This window comes from Uranotaenia lowii, chromosome 2 (assembly GCF_029784155.1).
Source record: "Uranotaenia lowii strain MFRU-FL chromosome 2, ASM2978415v1, whole genome shotgun sequence".
Classification (NCBI taxonomy): Eukaryota; Metazoa; Arthropoda; class Insecta; order Diptera; family Culicidae; genus Uranotaenia; species Uranotaenia lowii.
Window position 1 is genome coordinate 361404010 of NC_073692.1, and position 23656 is coordinate 361427665.

At 34.2% G+C, this 23656-nt stretch overlaps 2 protein-coding genes across 13 annotated transcripts in view; one reads left to right on the plus strand and one right to left on the minus strand.

Annotated features, from left to right (window-relative positions):
• Positions 1-23656, minus strand: part of LOC129747966 (whirlin) — a 427024-nt gene that overhangs the window by 76666 nt on the left and 326702 nt on the right. The window lies entirely within an intron of this gene.
• On the plus strand, positions 10183-14797 carry LOC129747968 (protein hunchback-like). Its single transcript, XM_055742411.1, has 2 exons — positions 10183-10591; positions 12093-14797. Exon 2 carries the CDS (start codon positions 12093-12095, stop codon positions 14172-14174), a length of 2082 nt encoding a protein of 693 aa, XP_055598386.1. The 5' UTR covers positions 10183-10591; the 3' UTR covers positions 14175-14797.

Sequence of the window (23656 nt, forward strand, 5' to 3'; positions counted from 1 at the left end):
TGGAAAGGGGGCTCCCATACAAAAACAAGTAGAGATGGGAATTTCAAGAATTCTCATGAAAATTGATTCAAAAGCACGAAGAAGTTAAAGACCTGTAGATGAAGTTAAATATTTTCCAGCGATTTATGAAGTAGAAAGTAAATAGAAGTTTACCGGGTCAGCTAATTTTACAAAATATTGAACCACATAGTTTTATTTTTAAAACGGTCTACTGGTTAAATTAATGGTAAAAATAATCATATGGGTGAGTGAAAATTTTATATTAATTTGTGTGATGTTAACTTGAATACATTTTCATTATCATTAAAGCAAACTTAAGGGTTTCTGCAAGGCCGGATTAAAGGGGGGGCAAAAGGGGCAATCGCCCCGGGCCCCCCGGCTTAGGGGGGCCCCCGAGGGAAAAAAAGTTTTAACATTACTTCAATCATACTACTACAAATCCATGAAAAGAAATCAAAACAAGAAAACTGGAATGAAAACTTGAAATATAAAAACTAAAAGGAAAGTTTTATTATGGCATTTCAAAGGCAGCTTTTAAGTGTTTTATTATGGTCGTGAAAATGATAAGATTCTTAGTCTTTTGATTCAACCCATTGTTTTCAGGTAGTTCTGAAAGCGCTAATAAAGCATTTATTTAATATACTATTTAGGTTGTTTAGAAAAAGTTCTGAATTCTCTATTAAAACTCCAATAAAACATAAAAAAACATTTAAAAACCCGTCATAAAATTACGGCAGTTCTGGATCAAGGTGTCAAAAAGGATACGCTCAGGCTAGATAGCACATTTATGAATTCGAACAGCCATTTTTACACATTTTTGATAAGTCATGTGTGTTGTTTTTGAGTTAATTAATAAAGTATGTTTATAAATTTCTGATATACTTCAAATCCCCGAAAGTGATATGAATATATTAGTCGAAAATAATAATTTTTTCGTACATTTTAAATAATCTGGTGCATCTTTCGATCATGAAGGTGTAAGATTAAAGGACTACTACTATACTTCAATCTTGTGTTCGTGTTTTAGTTAAAACACAATTTTCCAATATCCGAAAAAAAAAACTTTATCTTAACATCCCTAGTCCGCAAAGTAGCAATCATCTCCCCCGACCCACCAAAGTTATCGGTGTGTAGTAATGATATAAAAAACACCCCAAAACCTCCGATTCATTCATTCATTCGCAACTCTCGGGGTGGTTCGAACGAAACGTTGCTATTTTTGTGGGGTGGAATCCGGTCGAGGTATGGGGGGATAAAACCATCCCCCAGGGAAGTGTTTTTTCCCATTCGCTTAAATTAAATCGGCCCTAGCTAGACAAATGCGACTGTAGCTCATAACAAAAACACATCAAATGATGTGTGCTGTTTGTATGGGTAGTTTGAATGAGTAGAAAAATACAATTTCGGTATGTTTCGAGCGATGCTGGAAAAATAAAAAGGGGGAAAAATAACGCTGATGACGACGACGGCTGCGTTCGGCGTTTTCATCTGCCTCAAAGAATAGAAAAACCTTCGAAGGATCGAACAGCCAGAAAAAAAACATACGAAACCCCTAGCCCTTCGTCATCATTCCAGCCAGTATATAGCAGAAGAAACCACACCAAAACGATTGGCTGGAGGACTACGTACGCATCATGACGGTGGAATGAAGCATTTTTATTTTATTTTATTTTATATGTGGAAAACGTGCGATACGAGGGTTTTTTTCGTGCTTCAGCTTCTCCCTTTTATTCGACTGAGGGGGGAGAAAATCCAGACGGCAACAAAACACAGCAAAAACAGGGAATTCTGATTTCCCCCTCTTATGCTGCTTTTTCGAACCAACTCCGAATCATTCCAACTGAGTGGGCTTTTTTTATGTTTAGAGAACGTGCGTTTTTAGGTTTTCCGGGGAGGTTGAGCGTTTTTTTAGGTTGTTTACATCAGAGGCGCTTCGTCGTGGTTCGTTGAATTCTATATACTCGATGGCGGTGTGGCGTAATATCACGCAATCGTGTGACGCCATTGGGTAGAAAGTTTTTCCGGGTTTTTTGACTGCCGGTTCGCTTATAAAAAAGGCGAACCTGAAGAGAGGATTCGGTGAGTGCTGGACGTTGATTGGAGGAAGGTTTTTTATATCACGGAAGAATGAGGTCGGGAAAGGAAAATGGCGTCCCTCAGAAATGAATTGAGATTGACTGAACAGAAGGATTCGAATGAGAGGGTTTGTTAAAAATAAGATAAATCTTCTTTTTAAACTCAACTAAACATTGAATCGTTTTGTTCAGTAGAGCAGCTTATAATCCAAGAAATACAGACATATTTTTCATTTTTGGTCACGATTCATTCGACAATCGTCAAGAAATCTTCGTTTTAGAATTGTTTTTTAAAGAAAAATGCAAACATTTTCCTTAATGTTACACAACCCTTAACAATAATTTCAACTTCAAATGCTCAGAGAACTTTCTTTGAATTTTTGAAGTAAGTAAATATTTAGATCGGAAAGACAATCAACTTAAGCATCTTTGATACAAACATGTGATTCAACACTAAATTAACTTTCTTCGAAGAATTATTTTCCTAAAAATCATGAAAGAATAAATATAAACTTCTTTCTTAAGATGAGTTCGCATCAATTGGATGATCCGCGCGAAGGATTATTTCTGTAGTTATGTACGTAGAATTTTCATAATCATAGTTATTGGACAAGTTAGAGACGAATCAGCCAAAGGCTGAAAGTCTCTTAAAATAAAGAAAAAAAAAATTAAAGTTATTGTACAAGTTTTTTTTCGACATTTATCGAAATATCATTTAGAACAAAAGATACGCTGAATCTTATTAAAATAAATAATTTAAAAATAAGATATACCAGGAAACACGTATCTGCACTGCCGGTCGAAAAATTTGGGATCACCCGTTAAAAACATGCACATTTTGATCGTTCATATCTCATCCGTCTTAAGACATATTGCAAATCTTCTGATCTCATTTGAAAGATAATAAGCAATAGCTATTTCAGAAGTATTTTGCCCAGAAATAATGTTTTAGTTTTGTACCTTAAACTGAACCTAATGTAAGAACATTTTGAAAAAATCGCACTTAATTTTCAAATCCGATCATCTCGGGATAGGGTGAACCAAATTTCAAAATTTGAGTTGCATTAGAATCCTTATTCTTTTCTTCTAAAAACACAATAAAAAAATTGTACAAAAATTTAAGAATGTACTTTTAATTAATCAAATAGACACTTAAGTTATCGTCCGAAAGTTTGGGATCACCCTTTTGTATGGTGTTTCGGCCAAAAGTTTGGGATCATTCTTTTAAAAACATGCAAATTCATCTCATTCATATTTTTCTCATCTAACATCGTATTGCAGATCTAAAGAATTCATTTGGAAGCTTAGAAAGTCTTGATTTTTTCATAAATTCATTCAAAATTATATTTGTTTCATAAAAGTTCACATTTATGATTCTGAATTTATTATGATCCAATATTGTTTCGAACATGGAAAGCTTTTCTTGATCGACATAGATTTATTTACGGTTCATTTTAACTTTGGACTCTTTTAAAAGGGTTATAATTGAGTCTCTATCGTTTGCAAACTTTGTAAATGCAGAAAACTGTAAGTATCGTTTTGTAATATTTTTTGCACTTCAAATACATAATTTTTTGTATTTATTTCACGGTTTCTTAATTAGAACGATTTAAAAAAACAGCATCCCTGAAAATTTGTCACAGAGAACACTCTGTGACAAACGATACAAAAACGATCTATTTAGTCGCTTAATTTATGTCTTATGAGTAAATTGCAACAGCTTCAAAAGTAAACATCGAAACCAGCTAGATAATCCAATGTCAGTTTGACAACTCTGTTGTAAACAGACATAAATATTGAACTATATAAAAATGTTGTTCAGCTGTCCATATACCAAAAATCTAATTCTGTTATTTTGACTATTTTTATAAAAACCATTAATCAAACAATTATGATTATAAGTCTCAACACATGAACCTGCAAAAATGTGCTAGAACAAAACCAAACCTTATCAAATAATTGTTGAATGCAAAACAGGTGCTATTTAGCATTAATTTTTTTTTATTGTAAATCACTATATAAGAAAGTAAAATTTGAACCTTCGTACTGGTCGGTAGATTGATAAGAAATTTTACGTTTTAACATTTTTTTCCTTTTTTTCAGTCTTCCTGCCCCAGATCGAGTGGCCTTGAACAACTTTTCTTCTGAAGATTGACAAACAAAACACACAAGATTTTTTTTAAATTTTCACTCAGCTTGAATGTTTTAAATTTCCTTCAAACGTTTTGGCCTAATAGTATTCACTTTGAAGTAAATTTTATCCCTCCCACGAAATTTTTTTTTAAATTAAAATTTTTAGTATATGAAATGAACTTAACAGGAAATAACTTGATCCCAATAAGTGTTAACATACATGTTAGAAAATAAGCTCGCCTTTGGCGGAATTTTCTCTTAAATCACTCTAGGACCAAGATATTTCATTTTACGACTTTATTTTAAGTTCACGACTCGAAATTAATTTTTAATATAATGACTTCGATTTGCAATTTCGTTAGCCTTTTGTTTTGAAGCTCAAGTTCTGACACACAAAATCCCACCTCATGTATAAAATGAATTTTTTTCTAAGAAGTGTAACTGAACATGTTCAAAATTTCAAATCAACCAACTTAAAAGTTCATTAATTTGAATATTTATTTTACACATCACAACTTGATTACCATGTTACAGGTGTTGGATACTCACGGTAATAAACAGAATTAGCTAAATAAAAACTTAAAACTAGTGTCCATTTAATCACTTTGATTATAAAAGTAGTTATTGTCATTAAAATTTTATGCTGATATGAACTATTCCTCAAGAAACCAATTAAAGCCTCAATTGAATTTTTTGTTTCTCATTCTTCTGAATGCTTCACTCCATATTTTGAAGGGTTTTGATAAAATGCTCAAGGCCACAAAATTCACATTTCAGAGGAGCAAATAATGTAAGAGCTAATTTTGATTGAATAGGGTGCCCTGAACTTAAATTTGCAATTGATTTTCTGTCAAACAGCTTTGATTTTGAAATCACTTTTGAAAATAAGTAAAAATTATCTAAGAAAACTTTTTTGATAAAACTTTAAAACATAAAAAAATCTTAATTAAGGTTTCAAATCGATTTTAAACTTTCCAAAACATCAAAATTAATTATTAATTATTAATTCAGCAATAAAAATAAAATTGAATTATAATTTTAAAGCAAAAATCAAATTAAGGCTTGAACAATTTCTTTAAAACGAAATAAAAATATTTTTATAATTTTTTTCAGTAGTGTCAGAAACGCTTGTAATGATTAAATGATTTAATCTTCCAATTTTGTCTGAACTGTGATTTTTTTTTTTGGATCATTCATTATTGTCAACATCCTTATCATCATCATTCCATAATTATAAATATACTTAATTTTTAAACAAAATATGAATTAATTTTTTTTCTTTCTTGTAAATTTGTTAGATCATCAATGGTGAATTTTGTGTTTTGAAAATGTAACCTTCAAATTTTTGATTAGAAAATCTATGTTCCTACCTTTTGTCCTTTCTAGGACCCAAAATTTCAATGGCGACAAAATATCTGATACCTAAAGTTTTTAACTATTAAACCTGCATTTGAAAATTTATAAACGTTTCACTCATTTTAATACTTTAAATAACCTTTTTTGAATCGTTAATTTTTTTTAGTAGCTAGTAGAAATAGTAACGAAAAAGCAAAATTTTATTGCGTTAAGTCAATTAAACTAGTATTTGCTTTGTATTTTTAATATTTACAACAATTCTTCAAATTCGTTGTTTTTATTTTTATCAGTTTCGAGTTGATAATACAAGAAATCATCCATTTTACAACCTGTACTTTGTCAGAAAAAGCTTTCAATGATAAATTTAAAATGTTGTTTTAAACATATTTGAAGTTATTATTGTGAAATGACATTTTTTTTAAATTTTTCTTTAATAACTGGAAGAATTTAAATATGAAAAATTATTTTAATTCTGATTTTGCTCACTGGCACTCTTAAAGTAAAATTGTTCTTCTTCTTTGAATAGCATTTCATCTTATTTCAAGTATGTGTTTCGAAAAAAATCTCTTAAATTCACAATTCAAATCACGTTGGATTATTTCTTGAAATTCAAAATATTTCAGAGGATTTTTTTTAAATAAAGATTCAATTGAAAATGAAGAAAAGTAATGTAAATAAAGATGATTAATAAACAAAATTTATTATAGTTTTTCTGAAAAAAATTTTTTCATTATTATTTTCTTACCTGATCGGAAATTTACTTTAGAATTCGGATAAGATTTTTTTTAATCTGAGTTTTAATTGATGTTGTTCATTTATGTGATTCTTATGTCAGAAGCTTTGGTTTCTGGTTTAATCGAAAATTTATTTCGATTTATTTTTCTAGAGTTTCAGAAATATTAAAATATTGATGTAAACTTAATAGCTGAAATTTATTTATCAAGTAACGTCATTGTATTTATGACTTGCTGGAAATGGCATTGATTCGAAACGTCAAATCTGATTTGTTTTGAATAGTATCAGTATTTTTTTCTATTTTTTCGTGTTTGTGTTATGGTCATAAGTAATAGAATGGTTTTAGAAATCAACTTCCGTGTTTAATGCGCATTTTTGGAATTATTAATATTATTTCTAGCTCAATTTGAATTTCGAGAACTTGAATAAAAGGACTCATTAGCTTTAAAATTTCCAGCATGAGATTGAAAATAATTTGAAATCTTTCACGAAAGCTGTGTTGTAAAAAGATGGTCTCTGGTTAGAGCACTTTCTGGATATTTCAAATCTATGTTGTTTGTTTCAAATTTGGATAAAACTTGAATGCCTTAAAATTTATTATTTCTTGATTTGTTTATCTAGTTGTGTTTCAACGTCCACCATCTTTTTTGAACAATCCTTAACAAACTACTGCAATGAATTTTGAAAATATGGTCAAATTATTTAAGAAAGTTCTGCACTTTTTAAAACAAAAAATTACATATTATATAAAAAGGTTTTATATCAATTATCAATTTTCTTAAAGACTTAAAGTAATTTGAGGTTCTACGAAAAAAGTTTTAGAAGTTTTCTAACAAAATTATTTATCGAATTATTAAAAAGGTTTAAAATCAAATTGAATATTTGATATTTTTTAAAGCATTATTCTCATCATTTGGCAGATTTCAACAAATTTATTGAATGAAATCAAGATTTTTTCTAGAGTTCTTGCAGTAATGTCAAAAAACTTGAACCTAATCATATTTTCCAAAATTTTTAAAAACTGTTGAATTTTGATTTTGAAGATGATCATCATTAAAATATTAATCCTTATTTGAAGGAACAAAATCCGAGTCCAATTTTTCTTAAATATAGGTTTGATAGTTGATCAGTTATCAGTTGTTTAATGATTGATTTCACTTAAAACTGACACATTCTAAAACCCCATATCACAAAAAATAAATGTGACAGTTAAAATTTGACAAAATATTCAAGCTTAGAACGCTACTACCTATCAATTAATTATTAAAATTCAAGCACCAAAATGCTTCTCCATTGAGTTATCAATTGAATTCTTAAAATATGTTTTTATAATGGTTAGATGCGTTAATTGAAAAAAAAAATCCTTCTTAAATGGTAAAAAACTTGTTTACTAATCTTAACATTTTTTCAACTTTCAAACGAATTTAACAAATTTTATTGTACAGTTTTCATTTCAATTTTTAAATAAACTCATCGAATTTTAAAGTCAAACTATTTTTATTTTTGGGAATATTTTTAATAATTTCGTCTATGTTTTTAAATTCAAAATAATTGGTGTTCCAAAAACATATTTTTTTTTGTTTTTTTCTTATTAAAAATTGACATTTCAAATCGCGATTGATTTTATTTTCAAATTTGAAACACTACAGCGGTTTTTTCAATCAACCCAGTTGAAAATGAAGCAAGGAAATGTAATTAAACATACGTACAAAAAGGTCCAACGCCGATTGACCGAGGCATAAGGCTGAGATAAAAGATCTCCACTGCCCTGCTGGCGACATTAAGATGAATAATAAATTACAATTATTATGCTCCTAACAATTTATCATGGTTAATTTTTTACCTTATCTGACATTTATTTTAGAATTCAATTTTTTTTTTAAATCTGCGTCTTGAGAATATTTATTTCTAATTTCAAAACTACACTGCTTACAATTCATTTCGAAGCATATTTTTAGTTCAGAATGAGAAAGATCATTTTGAAAATTTTACCAATGACTTACCGAAAATATCGATGTTATGAAACTTTTAATGTGATTTGTTTGGAAGATTAATTTATCATTATTATTTTAGAGTTTGTGTGATAATTTTGAATAAGAAAATGATGTTAGAAAATCCATTTGCAGGTTCATTTTGTATTTTTGTTATTGTTGTTATTTTTAACTAAATTAAAGCTCCTTCCCCCCATGGATCCTTCGCACCGGCCTGTATAGTAGAAAAAGACTTAATTTTAAAATCACATCTTCAAATCGATCATCATAACTCAGATGACAAATGATTCCTAAATGCATAAAAAAATAACGACATCCTTTATTTATGCAAAAGATTTCGTTAACTATTTGAAGTTCTCAGAGTCAAAGGGGTAAAAGTGCTAAAAAGATGGATTTGAAGTTAACTGTTCCGAACGATTCTTCATATTTCAAGCTATATTTCGTGATTTTTCAGATTAAAATAATTTTGCTAACATATTTTTAAGTTTTCTGCGGTAATTGAATTTTAAAAAGGAAATTATGAATTTAGAACTAATATCTATTTAAATTCAGATTCATCTTTCTGCATAGTTGTTAGTGAATAGTGCTTCTCAAAGTCGTTTTGTTCTACTCCATGAGGAAAGCATTAAAGCCATAGAGTTTTTTTCGTTTCCAGCTTCATTGTTATTCTTGTGATCTTGAGAATTGTTATTATGAATTTGAACTACAAAATGTTTTATAGTTCTCGTTAAAAGTAAAATCAGTTTAACGGTTCCTTTCAAAATTTTAGAAAGCTATGTGCAACGGGTAAAAGAAATTGACAGCTTTTCTACAATATCTTTAAGAGTCCCTATGAAAAACTTTAATAAGAGTTCCATTGAAGTTTTTGGAAGAGTAAAAAATTAAGGATAAAATATAAGAATTGAATCATAAAAAAAGTAGTATGTATCTAAGCCTTCTAATTTAATTTTTGAATCGTTATTTTTTTCATTGTTTAGAAGAAACTGCTATACAACAGTTTGCATCACTTGAAACGCATCCAAATTCGTCGGAAACAGACATTTGTCATCACGATGTGAGCCCACATTGACATCTCCATCGATGATTGCTCCAGTATGGGCTGGATGAAGCATTGACGTTCAAACCACCAATCGCTTCCCCTCGATTAGGAGCAACTGTGGCAGTCCGTCGTCTGCTTCTGGAAACCAAATTCCAAGTTCCAAGTTCAATGCTACTGACCCACACACTCCGGTGGCAAAGATGTAGTAGGAACCTATTATAGGAAAAACAGAACGAACGAACTACGAAAAAAATAACCTAAACTTCACTCGATTTGATACGGTTCGATTGTTCGCTGAGTTCCCTTCTAGCGCTAGGGAGAGTTCCCTCCTGTCAGCAGTGCAAGAACAACATAAACAGCCAAATTATCACACTTTCGATTTCGGTTCGTAACGAAAAAAAATCAACACCCTGAATCCACCCAGGGAAAAAGAAAAACCACACAAGCCCGTGTGTGGACTCAAAGGAAAACCTAAACATAAACAGAGAGGGAGAGATCCGGTTAAAGTGGTTGAAGTTCGGCGTGAGTTCCCGTGAGAGCCACTGCTGTAAAGCTAAAGGATACTCACTTAAGTGGTATGGGTGACTATGCTTTTGTATGTAGGGAGCAGTAACTCAGCAACCAGTTCCTCCGACTGTGGAAGCATAAACAGAGTTGTAGGCGACAAAAATCATAATAATGGTTTACTACGATCGCTTTTTCTCCCTTTTTCCCTACATCTTGGCACGAGTGCCGTTGGAGGAAGGGAGAAGGTAGAAGCAGCAGCAGAAAAAAAAACTTGAAAGAAAAACTGCCCTCATACAAGGGCCCGTGTCGTCAACTTTTGGGCAGTCGGGGTCATCGGAGGAAATCTCAGATCAGTTTTTAAAACGCTGGCGGCGAGTAAGGTTGTTTGACAATTTCGGCAGAACCGTGGACCGTGGAACGAAATTTTTACAATAAAATACTAAGTTTTTTTAAAAATTAGTTTAAACACAATCAAATACTCGTAACGGATGGTGGAAAACACTCAGTTAAAACCAAAGTTCAAAGTAGCTGCATAAAACAGTTCAAAATTTATCAGTGATAACCCAAAGAAAAAAAAAGCCAAAGTTTTTAAAAACGTGATAAGAAAGTGACAAAAAACGGAATAACTCTCAAAAAAGTGATCAAACACGGAAAAAAGGATTACCAAAATTTGAGCAATGCCAACGGAGATCATCAGCTGAATCGACAACCTAACGGAAAATTTAACAACGTGTTCAACTGTAAAAAAAATCTAGGTAAACATTACACTGATCAACCTTAAAACAAACAAGCGGTTTTTACAACCACCCCAAAGGTCAACTCTTCCAGGAAATTTTACAACCCCCCTGGTTTTTTTACAACCCCGGTCCAGTTTTGACTTTCGCCTCATTAGGACCCGGCCATTTGACTACCCTGAAAAAGTTCCAAAGCAAATAAGAGGCGTTCCTTTAAGCCGACAGCCGACTGGGAGAAGGTAGAAAAGTCACTTTTGCTTTCAAAAATCCTTGAGGGTTTTTTTTTCTTGAACAAAATTTGGGAAACCATAAAATTCCCGTTGTTTTCCGAAACCGAAACTGGAGCAATCTCTGCCCGTTACCCCGTTTTGCCTTCTTTCTGAGAGAGTCCCCTTCCTAGGGGCAAGGGCACTAATTTTACGAGCTGTCAGCTGAAAGGGAAATTTTATGACCCTGACTGAAGTTTTTCTGCCTTCCCTCCCGCTTTTGTGTGAGAATATTCAAATTAGTTCCCCATAAAGCGAAGGAATCCCTCTTTTTAGGAGGTTTTGTTTCACCAAGGTTTTGTTTTTCTTTTTTCCCTCAAAAAGAAAATTTCCAAATTCGAGGGATGACTTTTTGCTCATCTCAATGTGTATGAGTTCAGGGACCGTAAAACAATAAACAAAACTCGGTAATGGACCCCGTTCGTTTGCTGGCCCTTTTTTTCTTCTCTCGGGCATGTTTTGGATCAGCTTCAGGACTAATCCGGTTGAGACAATTTCGGACCCTTTGTTTCAAAGGATTAGTCGCAATCTGGTGTCTGGTTTTTACCCAGGCCCTGATCTGGGATGGTGACGTATAATTTGCCGTTTTGCAAAATCAAATGGTTTTTTAGGACATCAAATTAAGACAACGGGATCCAAAGTGTCTAAATGTTCTCTAAAATGATGTTTTAAATTTGAAAATCACTTAAATATTATGAATTAATTTGAAAAAAGTTTCTACGTTTCGACATTTTATCGAGACTTTTTCAAGGAATTTGATTTTATAACATTTTTCAATTTGTTTTAAGTTTTTGAAACTGGGTTTTTTGTCAGTCAAGAATAAAAATTCACTTTAACAAAATTATGGCGACAGAAATCCACTTCCCAAAATGACACAAAATACTGGGGTTATCGATTTTCCGTGTCCCTTCGACAAGCGTCGCAAAAAACTCGCGGCTCGCAAAAACGGGAATCCAACAAACAAATACATAAACATGATGCAAACTCATCCCACCGACTTTCCATCCATCGGCTGAAGTAAATAAAAAGCCCAAAACGCGCGGGGAAAATAAAAATAATCGTCCCGACTTTATTCCGGCAAAAGTACTGATGTGGCACCCTCGCTTTTTCACGTATGAGCAAAAATGGTTGTGAAGAGAAAAAAAACGGGAAATCTACCCCATTACCAGATACACATATTTTGGCAAAAACATGGCGAGCGAGTTTTATTAATGGCTTCTCTTGGTTTCTCTTTTTGCTTTTTTTGTCTTCTGTAGATGATGCAGAACTACGAGTCTATCCTAGCAGGAGGAACTCTGCAGCAGCAGTCACAATCGCAACAACAGACACAACAGCAGCAGTCCAGTATGGCCAATTGGTACGATATGACCATCAAGAGCGAGCCCCTGGATGCATCCGGAAGCTACGGACAACAGTATTCCCATCATCTGGCGCATATGAGCTCCCAACAGGACACCCCGATGTCCCATTCGAGTCCCACCAGCCCGCAGAGCGTCGATAGCATGGACTCCATGAACGGTCGTAGTCAGTACTATGATCCCAAGGCCAGCAACGGAATGCTTCACGGGTACAATCCTCTGGGATTCAACCCTTTGACGCCACCCGGATATTCAGGAATGTTTGTTCCTCAACAGCAGCAACAGCTAGCTCGACAGACAACCCCAAACCGTAACTATAACAAACCGGAATCTTCGTACGTGTCTTCGACCCTAACTCCAACTCACACCCCTCCGATGGACGTGACACCACCGAAATCCCCCAAAGACATCGCCGAAACCCCCGAGAAGGACGACGACAATCTATCGGACTGCGAAGAATCTTATGACGGAAGCGAAGACGAAGAAGGCATCCGCAAACCTAAGATCAACAGCCACGGAAAGGTCAAGAAGTTCAAGTGCAAACAGTGCGAGTTCATTGCCGTGACCAAGCTCAGCTTCTGGGAACACACCCGAAGCCACATCAAGCCGGAGAAGATGCTCAGCTGCCCCAAGTGCCCCTTCGTGACCGAGTACAAGCACCACCTCGAATACCACCTCAGAAACCATCAGCGATCCAAACCATTCCAGTGTCCCAAGTGTAGCTACAGCTGCGTCAACAAGTCGATGCTCAATTCACACATGAAGTCACACTCGAACGTGTTCCAGTACCGATGCGCCGATTGCAACTACGCTACCAAATACTGCCACTCCCTGAAACTCCATCTACGAAAGTACGCCCACAAACCGGACGTAGTCCTGAACCTCGACGGCACCCCCAACCCACTTCCGATCATCGACGTCTACGGAACTCGTCGAGGACCTCGCACAAAACATCCGAAACCCACCGACCTGAAACAGGAACCCACCCAATCCTCCCATCAAACCCCGCTTACTCCTCAAAATCATCAACAAAACACCCTCCAAAACCCCTTCACTCCACCATCCGCTCAATCCAGCAACATCTCCCGAAACCTTCTTCCTCACCAACTTCTCCCGAACCCTCTAGCTCACATGTTCAAAAACGCTGCCTCCAACAACCTCCCACTATTCCCTTACCTGAACCTCAACTTCCAAATGTTCGCAGATCAACAAGCCGCCATCGCTCAACTCTCGCCCAACTTCCACCAACAATTCTCCAACCAATTCCACGACAAGCTCAACACCGAAGACCACGAATCACCCTCGAAAGACACCTCCAACAGCTCCACCGTCCCTTCAGCCATCAACTCATCGGCCTCCTCAAACCTTGGCGAAGAACTCCTGAAACACATCACCGCAGCAGCCGCCGACAGCTCCGACCTTAAATCGGACTCCGCACCGGAAAACGACCACCCGGAACCCATCCCGAACCACCAATCGCAACAACTTCCAACGACCCCTTCTACCTCGAACACTTCAACGAACCCAGCTACAACCACCACCAGCACTGGAAGCACCGGTAAAAACCGACGAAAAGGTCGTGCCTTCAAGTTGGAACGATTGAACGAATTCACTCAACGGCACCACAACCAGGAACAGCGACCAGCCTCCCCAATGGAGAACTCCGACGATGAGGAACACTCGGAAAGCGGAGACCAGCAGCTGCAGCAATCCAACGTTCAAAGTAGCAAACCATCTACGAGCTTCAACGGCAGCCCTGTCGAATCGAAGAGCTCAGTCGTTGAGGCCGGTGTTCAAACGAATGCTCCGGCGCGAAGCTTCGAGTGCAAGTACTGCGATATTACGTTCAAGGACGATGTGCTGTATACGATTCATATGGGCTATCATGGGTACGACGACGTTTACAAGTGTAACATGTGCGGTGAGAAGAGCGAGGATCGGATTGGGTTCTTTTTGCATATTGCAAGGAAGGCTCATTAGGAGTTTTGATCTTATACAATAATTTTCGTCGATTCAAAACTGCACAAGAATAGGTGGATTGTAGATATTAGTTATACCTACAAAGGAGAAAAGCTGTTATTGCCGCAACCAATAAATAGAAGTTAGAGCACGGTGATAGTTCCAGGTAGATGAAAGATAGAAAAGAAGGAGGAAGCATGTACAAACTAGTCCGTTGTTGCCATTTATGGGGTTATATTTCTCAGATCAGATTCAAATAAGAACAAGGGGAAGACTGATTTTTTTTTCGTATAACATAAGCGTGTTGACAGTAGAAAAGGTTCTCATTTTTCAGAAAATTGAGAAAACAAATCAAAGAGTATTTCATAAGCTGATCCAATAAAAGTAAGATAACAAGAAGTGTACAGAAAAGTGTAAAACATTCTAAACAATCAAAAGAGCGCAAAATCAAAGAATACTTTAAGAAAGACTAACAAAAAAGGGAACTTTTGAATGCATTTGAAAACAGAAGGTATCTCAGGGGTAAAGTAAATCATTGTTGTAATTTACAGTTATTACTATTATTATTATCATTATTGGTAGTGTTAAGTGACATTCCTATTTATCATAAAACTGAAAATAAATTATTCCAAAGTCGATCCAAACTTTAAAACTAGTGTTTCTGTGTTTATATTTCGAATAAGTATTGAGAAATATTAATCCACAATCGAAATATTAAAATTTTGGAATTCTTAAATTCCATAGTTGGAATTGATATATGTTACCACATTAAGTGTGTTGGATATTTTTTTACACAGTTTTAAGTTCGAAAATCAAGCCTAATCATTGAATTATCAAGCATGTAGTTCTGAAAATCTAGGTACCTACATCTTAAATCCACAGAGCAGCTCTTGATATTCTATCGAAGCATTCATAGTCCTCGAAGCCGAAATGACAGAACCGTAGGAAGGTTTGTCTCATAAGTGGGTTCTGGAGATTTTTCTCCGCAATTCTATGTTGAGCTAAAAAACGTAATATGTTTCGATGCTTTAAAAAACATTCTAATGGTCCATATCAATTTTTGATATAAAAAAACTCCAAATATCTTATTTAACCCTATAATTTTTCTTTATGTTTTAGGCCCATTTACACTTCTCGTGAAAATGAACGTGAAACATTTAAAGTTTAAAGATAATAATCCAACTGGTCTTGTTGATTCAAGCCTCCTAGAACTGTTTTTGTTCCGATTTTCCTGCCATGATGAACATTTCGCGGTAAAAACTGGGGGGAATTGGAATAAAAAAAAAGCTCAAGGAGGTTTTAAATAACAAGACAAGTTTCATATATCAACCATTTCCCATGTATTCTCAGGTTTCCAGGTTGCCCGGTTTTATCCGGGTTTGCCCGGATATTTGATACAAAATTGGGGAGCAGTCCAGTCCGGCCCGATTGCCCGGATTTCATTGAAAATGCCCGGATTTTGCCCGAATTTTTTCATTTTATTTGGCTAATCAAACAAAAAAAAATTGTGTTGTTAATTTTTTTTACTTAGCTACAACAAAAAATTTTGAGCAGATTTTGCAAAAATAATTATGAAATGTTGCCTGATGAAAGAGTTTTTTTTTCATTTTTTTTATCTTGACTTTTGTTGAGTAATATCTGAGTTTTGACAAAATTTGCCCGGAAATTGCCCGGATATTCGGTCGTTAATTTAGATATGATATTTCCGGATTTTGCCCGGTTTTCATAAAAAATTGCCCGGTTTTCATAAAAAATTGCCCGGTTTGTCCGGCCCGGATACGTGCTGAAAATATTCTGGCAAACTTAATCTATCTCCCATCTATCATGTTAGACACACTAAATAGTTGCGTCGCGATTTTTATTGATTGACAAAATGAGATTTTTCACGTTCATTTTCCCGAGAAGTGAAAACCAGGTTTAAAGGTAAAATTCCGCATGTAGCAATGCAAACTGAACTATCTTGAATTATATGTAAATGATTGGAGTACATTTCGCGTTGTTTTACTAGACTATTACTTTACTACTAAATAGTATGACTAGAAACGGTTTAACGGATTAACTTTTTGAGTTCTTACCCCATCCTCGTGGTCACCGTGGGTGAAGATTGCCGCACTGGGGTGACGATTTTAAAAAAATTGTCGGTACCAATTCAAGTGCTGACTTAGGCGAAAATTTGTAAAAAAAAAACTAGAAGACCCAGCAAACTTTGTTGAGCTTTTGTCTATGATATTAAATTATTTTTTCTGAGCCCATATGTCAATGAAAGTAAGTTTCGTGGGATACTTTTGTATCAGTAATTAATCCAGAACTATAGGGGAGAATGGGGATACTTGATCCCTTTTCTTATTTTCATCATATCTTTTTGTGAAAATTTAACTACTTGCCGTTTTTTGAATTTCCTGATAGGGTGTTATTGCAATTTTATTTGCTCCAAAAGTTGAAACGAAACATGAACTCGTATATGAACTAGAAGCATTTTCGTAAAACTAAAAAAAGTGATATTTATTAAGTTACAGGAGACTTGATCCTTTAAGGAAAATTAATCCTTAATTCAGGGTGCCCTTACCCTAGGTGAAAATCTAGGAAAATCCGATGATAAATGGTTTAGTGATTTTTAGTGCCAAATTAGTTCTCATTTCACAGTTCGTAGATATCAGACAAAGAGAACTCCAAAAGTTTGTCTACTACCCTATTTTCATTGCATACTTTAAGGCGAAATTTTCTAGTTTCAATATAAATACAGCACATTGAGTCCTATATAACAGGTAATCACTGGATAAACATTAGTTATTGCACAAATATTAGTAATTTCGTGATAACCAATGATCACGATCCATTCAGAAGAAAAATATATCTTTTTGGGCTCTTCTAGGGATCATCTACCTATACCCATAATATATATATATTGAAAAACTTCTGCTTATTGAATTGAGAGTTTACTATTGCTTTGAAAATATGGCATTATGAAGCTCATATTATACTATAACGATTGACTGGAATCAATATTTTTATGTTTTATTTTCATGAGAGAAATATTTTAAAATGATTAAAATGATCTTTAAATCACGTTTTGTTAAATTTTTCAAACAAAGTTCAATAACTCGAAAAATAACATTTTTGAAATTTGTTGAGATAACAGCATTGTTGTTTTGTTCTCTTTGGCACAATTTCCTAGAACATTTGATATTTGTTAGACACTCCTGTTTCGAGATATAGCGAAGGTATCAAGTATCCCCAAGCATTAAGTATCCTCATGCTCCCCGAATCGTTATACGAGTTTCGATAATTTCTAGGTCTCCAATTCACCACTCCACCATCCACTCCCCCATTCATCACAATTTTCAGCGAGCTAGCTGATTAAAAAGTTCCGTTAATTTTCTGTTCCGCTAACTTAGGAACACTAAATCTATCAAGTTTCATCTTAATTATGGACGAAGATTATCTTTTCGTCATCATTTCTGTTTGAAAACTTCTATCCGGCCAAGTTATTAAAAATATTATGAAGGTTGATTTCAAGATAAAATTGATCATGTTTTTTCAGGAATCCTCAAAAAAAAGTGTAGATTTTTTAGATTTTCCTTCACCACTGCATTTTAATACATTGAAATCTTCTTTAAACATGGACGTAGGAAAAAATGAAAATATAGATTGGACAAAACAGAAACAACTGCAGAATAAAGAATTTAATCGATGTTTATAAATGGCTTTCTTTTTCCTATGACTTTCCATTAAATAGGCTTATTAAATCTTATAGTTAATTGGCGGGGTTGAGTTGATCAAAAATATTACAGTCTCAAAAATCCTATTTCACAGCAACACTATTTGAATCAATATAATGTTTGAAAATGTCATCGAAATTGATTTATTCGTTATCTTGTTTCAATTATCTGTGAGTGGTTGCGATTAGCACTGTGAGGATTTTACAAAAGGGTGCTTTCAACTTTCGATTTACGTGGGGAATTCAAAAATAACGTTTTTGATCATTGAACTTATGTTTTCAAATAAGGGGTCAAATTCAATTCATTGTTTTCATTTTTGTTTTGCTGAAATAAATTCTTCTTCTAGCATTTGAAATACTCAATAGAAGAAAGTCATTTCCGAGTATTTGTAATTTAAACTCGTAAAATAAGGAGCTTAATCTAAAATGGATAATTTACTTTAATTTTAATTTTTTTTAATTAACGTTCAAAATCTGGCTTTATGAATTTGAAATTGCATCTTCTAATAAACGTTAATATTTAAGATGGGTCTTTATTGATCTTGATCTTATTTTCTGATTAATTGAATTCATGTTGTTTTAATCTAAAATATTCACGTGCTTGATAAATTGTTTCTTAAATCTGCTGTCCGGTAAAAAAGCCTATTTTTATCTTTTTGTGACATCGTTCAGTTTTATTTAGAAACTAAAATGTATGATTTTATATTATTGAGCTCGATGATATAATTGAATATGATCCTTGCTTCTGACTTATGAAACTGAGAGTTGGATCTAATTTAAAGTTGGAGTAATCGTAATTAATTCTTTGAAAAGTTCCGTTTAGCAACTGAGCGTGAAATATACTGGTGTTTTTCAATGTTTCCTAAGCTTTTCTTCCGTTTTTATGATTGTAATACAATTTACTTTAAATCACAAAACTGATTGCATTCAATTCTGAAACTGATAGGATAAATTCTTACATTTTCTTAAAATCATCGAAAAAAAATTAAAAGGATGTCTTATATCAATCGACTTTCTTGTATTGTATTACCAGAATTTATGAAAAAAAAAGATTTTGTTATGGAATATTTAATTTTAATCTTTTCAAGTTGTTTTTAGTACATTGAAAATTTTTCAGTTAGAAGGTAAGTTCAGTAATCGAAAAAAAATGCAACACTTTGTTTCGTGAATATCTTTTGAATGCATGGAAGGAATTTAAAAAAAATCCAGCGAACTTACCTGGTAGTGTAATATGTACATACGCAAACTTTGGTGATGTTATGTCGAGTTGTTTTTGAGATAGCGTCTGATGAAGAAATTTTTCAACTTTAATTTTTGGGCAACACGTGCGCCGTCTATATAGTATGCATTATATAACCACCTTTTTTTTTAAAATCAAGGCAATTTTTGATTACGTTTGCTGTTTCCTGAAGCTTGACCTTCAAAATAACTCAAAATTTTGAATTGGGTTGAAGTTATAACTAATTTTGCCGATTGTTTCCTTCAGCACAAATTCAACATATTTGACTTTTTAACACTCCACCATCGTTTTAGCATAATGGTACGATTCCAGATCCAACTTTCATAGTATAAGTTTGGTGGGACCTATTGAAATGCTTTTCAGAGGGAACGGTCGCATTTGGAGGCAGTCTTCTTTGTATTTTTAGCCATTCATGCTGTCAATCGTTACGAAAGAATGAGTAATTTGCAGTTTTCGCAGATCGTTGGCCTCCTCAAGTACTAGACATTAAATTTTTGATTTTTTTTTGTATCCTTAACCCTTTAATGCATAGTGTTGTTTTAAAACAACACTAATCTCAATCCAAATATCTCGGAAACGCGCGGAAATTTTTGGACAAAAAATGTTCTTGAGATTAAAAGGAATTAGCTCATGGTATTTTTTATTACGGTTTTTCATTGTGTTTGTGAGATATCGAACAAAGTAGGCGGAAAAAATGCAAAATTCAAATTTATTTATTTTTCGAAAAAAGTAGTTTTTGGGAAATTGCTGATATTTCTTCAGATTCGCAAATTCTATCAAATTTTTTAACCTCAATTAATCACAAACACCTTCCTGCACCCAATTGAGAAGGTTTTGAAGAAATTTGCAAAATCGTGTTGAAATGAATGAAGAATTTCAAAAAATATTTTCAACTTTGATTGCCCATAACTTTTACAATACTCAAAAGAACGACTTCAAACCTCTTGAGTTGTGTTATTCGTATTAAAATGTTATTATTTCACTGAATCAATAACTGATATTCCCATTTAAAAAAGTCATTCATTAAAGGGTTAATTATCTCCGGGAAATTCAGGCGAGAGACAATCTTCACATTCATTCAAATTTTAGCTCATTATTGGACTCTCTAGGATTTTTTAAACGATTTACCATGAGAACTTTGGTCCAATAGTTGATTTCCAGCTGTTTTTGGGACTTTTCTGGATTTTTCTCGTTTCTGCCCAAAAAAATTTGTCAATGAATTTCAGTTTTCGACGCTATCTCTATTTTTGCTCCAACATATTGTCACTAAATTCTGTGCTCGTACACATCACGTTACTAGGTAGCTTCACTGAAATTTTCATCAATTTTCATCCATGCATTCAAAAGTTATAAACGAAACAAAGTGTTGCATTTTTTTCGAATACACTCCTTATAATTCAGTTGACTTCATCGAGTTGAATTCTCTGCTAGATACTAAAGCATGGATCATCCAAAATCTGGACGCACTGTTTATTATACCATGGCGCTCCTAGTTGTCGGATCTGGAATTTTTTAACAGTACTTTGTTCGGAAATGTTTCCTCGATCAGTGCTGAAAATTTCATTACGATTCGTTTTGTATCAAAAAAGTTACACGTGATAGAAGCCGCGAGACGAAAATTAATTTTGGACACCCACGTCAAAAGCCCGATGTGGTCTGGTTCAAAAATCGCGAAATCTGATTTTGGGAGGCTTCCTGACCAAAAATTTTACAAAGCCACTGGTCGGGGTGATGTCCCCATCAAGTTCAAATTCGTTTTTGCCAATAACTTTGCAGAAAAAAGTGATATTTGTGATATTTGGAGTTGCGAACGAAAAACCCCGTTTTTTTTTAAAAAAAAACAAGACCATAGACTCCGAAATGTACAAGGAGGAGTGCCTGAAAAATGTTTTTTCCTTACATTAGATCTCACTAAGGACCAGTAAAGTTTACGCTAGATTTGGCTAGCTGCCACTACAGCGAAAAGGTACTACAGTGGTATCGGGCCAACTGGTGGATTTTGTCGAAAAGGACGTCAACCCACCCAACTGTCCTTAATTTCGCCCTATCGAAAAAATTTGGGCAATTGTTAATCAGAAGATGAAGAAGAATGGCAGGACGACTCGGGATGCAACAGAGATGAAGAACAAAATGGTCGCTGAGGTCAGCGAATAGGGTGTCCAAACTATGATGCGTGGTACTCGACGAAAAGTTCTAAATTTCATCAAAACAACATCGGAATAATTGTTTTATTATTTTTCCTTAAAAGTGCAGTAAAAACCCTACAATTTGAGTAAAAAACATTTTTATTTCGTTTACATTGCTCCCTTCTCAATGCGTCCAGATTTGTAGTGATCCATGCTTTACGGCAGAAAATGCTTATCGTGTCACGATCAATGGTGCTCTGTTCGCCCCGAGACAACAAGTTAAAGTAAAAACACGTTTTAAAACTGGTTATAGTGAAAAATCAAAAATAAATTATGGTTAAAATTGAGGAACAATGTGTACATCATGTTGTGGTGCGTACATTATTGATCAAGATGATTTTACGATCATAAGAGCTTATTTTCCGGAGCCCAAAAATGATAATATTTTCAGCACTTGAGAACCTAGTTGGTTTTTTAAATACTTCTGTGAAGATGATATGGAAATTTCTTTTTTGCTAAAAAATCAATACTAAAGGAACTACAAAACAGTTCCTTATGAAAATTTATTTGAGAAAAATCGTACTTTCGTGGAAAAGAGGAGTACTTTCTATGCCCCGGGTACTCGTTACACCCATATCTCTCCTACTAACGATTGGCATAAAGGCTGAATTTTAGGTACACAAACTGCAGTTAAAGATCCTTGAATGCTATGATTTTTTTTGTTTCTATTTAAGTCGTTTGACCATCTTTATGGATTTCGCGACTTTATATCAACGTGTTGCAGTTGGCGTACAGATATTGAAAAACTTATCCGGTATAATTGTATTCTTGGGGCGCGAACATGCGAACATCGGCTCAAGAGGCAACTTACTTGCCAATTTAGCTATATAACAAGCCCATAAAACAACTTTTCTGGTGTTCAATAATCTTACAAGGTATGTTCAAAACAACAAGTATTTTAATGTTCGGATGGTCATTTGGCCCATAAGCTACAGCTGTCCTTCATTTGCGGTTCGAAAATAGAGGAAAAACGCAATGAATCAATCTTCAAAACACGCGTGCAAACATTAATTCTATTTTTGGTCCTTGCACCCAACACAAAACAAGCAGAAGGACACAAAACTCGGGAAAACAAAACTGCAAAAGTGCGTTCCAACAGATAGGAACGAAAAAAAAAACATTCTAAGAGAGAAGTCCTAGAGGAAATCTTCCTCACATCTGTTGTTGTGGTGTCTCGACTCTACTCGACTGCAGCACGAGATTGAGGATGATTTGGCAGCTTTCGCTCGCTTAAATTTTCGGTTGGACCATCCCCGGACCGAGAAAATGTGGGTGAACTCAAAGGATATCGGATAGGTATCGTCCCATGTTGTGTATATTTTTGCTCGACGGAAAGAGGTGGGCAATGTGTGTTTTAATGATAGATGGATAAAAGGGCACGGGACTTACACTGGTTGTGGTTTCCGAAAAGGGAAATTGTAACGACTGCATTTATACATAAATATCGTCACCACCTACGAACATTTTTCGGGTGAATTTTATTTGTGCCAAGGGTTTGGTTGCATGTGTAAAAATAGAAGAATGCACATTTTGGTTTCGAAAATGCATATTTTTTTTCGGTTTGGATATTTAGGCACATGATACCCAACGGCAGATGAAATAATTTTGGATTTGGTTATCCAGCCAGCCGGTGTTGGAAATCGATGAAAGGGGTGAATGGGACCAGATGATTGTGATTTTTTTGCGATCAAAGGTGAAATTCTGTATCATGTGTGAAGGATCCTGAACTGTACATAATACAAAGTACTCTTTCAAAAAGCATCAGGAATGCCAAGTAACAATGTTAGTTCTATTACAACTGGCAAGGAAGCTTTCCTCATAACCATTTTTTAAACGCTTATGAATAAAAATGAAGCTTGTGTTTCCGAAATGAAAACTTGGGTTCAAAATTTTCCGGTCTTCTTAAATACTTTGAGCCTCTAGAATACTCTTGCGGAGTTCTATTTCTAAAAGCCTGTTCAATTACTTAGGGAGTCCTCTACATGTGATTTCCGGAGTTCAAAGCAAAACTTCACTATGCTCACCACAAATAATCACTTGTCACAATAATCCATATTCCTTAGCATAGCGTAATTTTACAAAAGCTATTTTAGTTTGTATTTTTTTTTTGGGAATTTTAATATTTACTCACAGCTGCTTTCGACATTGGTGCCACGATATCTCAATTAGCATCGTTTCACGCCAATTCTGCAGAAATTAAAGCATTCCGTCAACAATAAATTTCATCGCTCTTGTCAAAGCTCTAATACGATCAAAGCCTTTGAAATGCTTCAACAAAGAGCTCACCCGAACGTGGTGCAACGAATGGGATTAACTTGCGACAGTTTTTTTTTTCTTGAATCTTTTAGTGAAAAAAAAA

Bases quoted from the DNA above. Each gene is read 5' to 3' on its own strand.
- LOC129747968 (XM_055742411.1), top strand. From the start codon at position 12,093: ATGATGCAGAACTACGAGTCTATCCTAGCAGGAGGAACTCTGCAGCAG.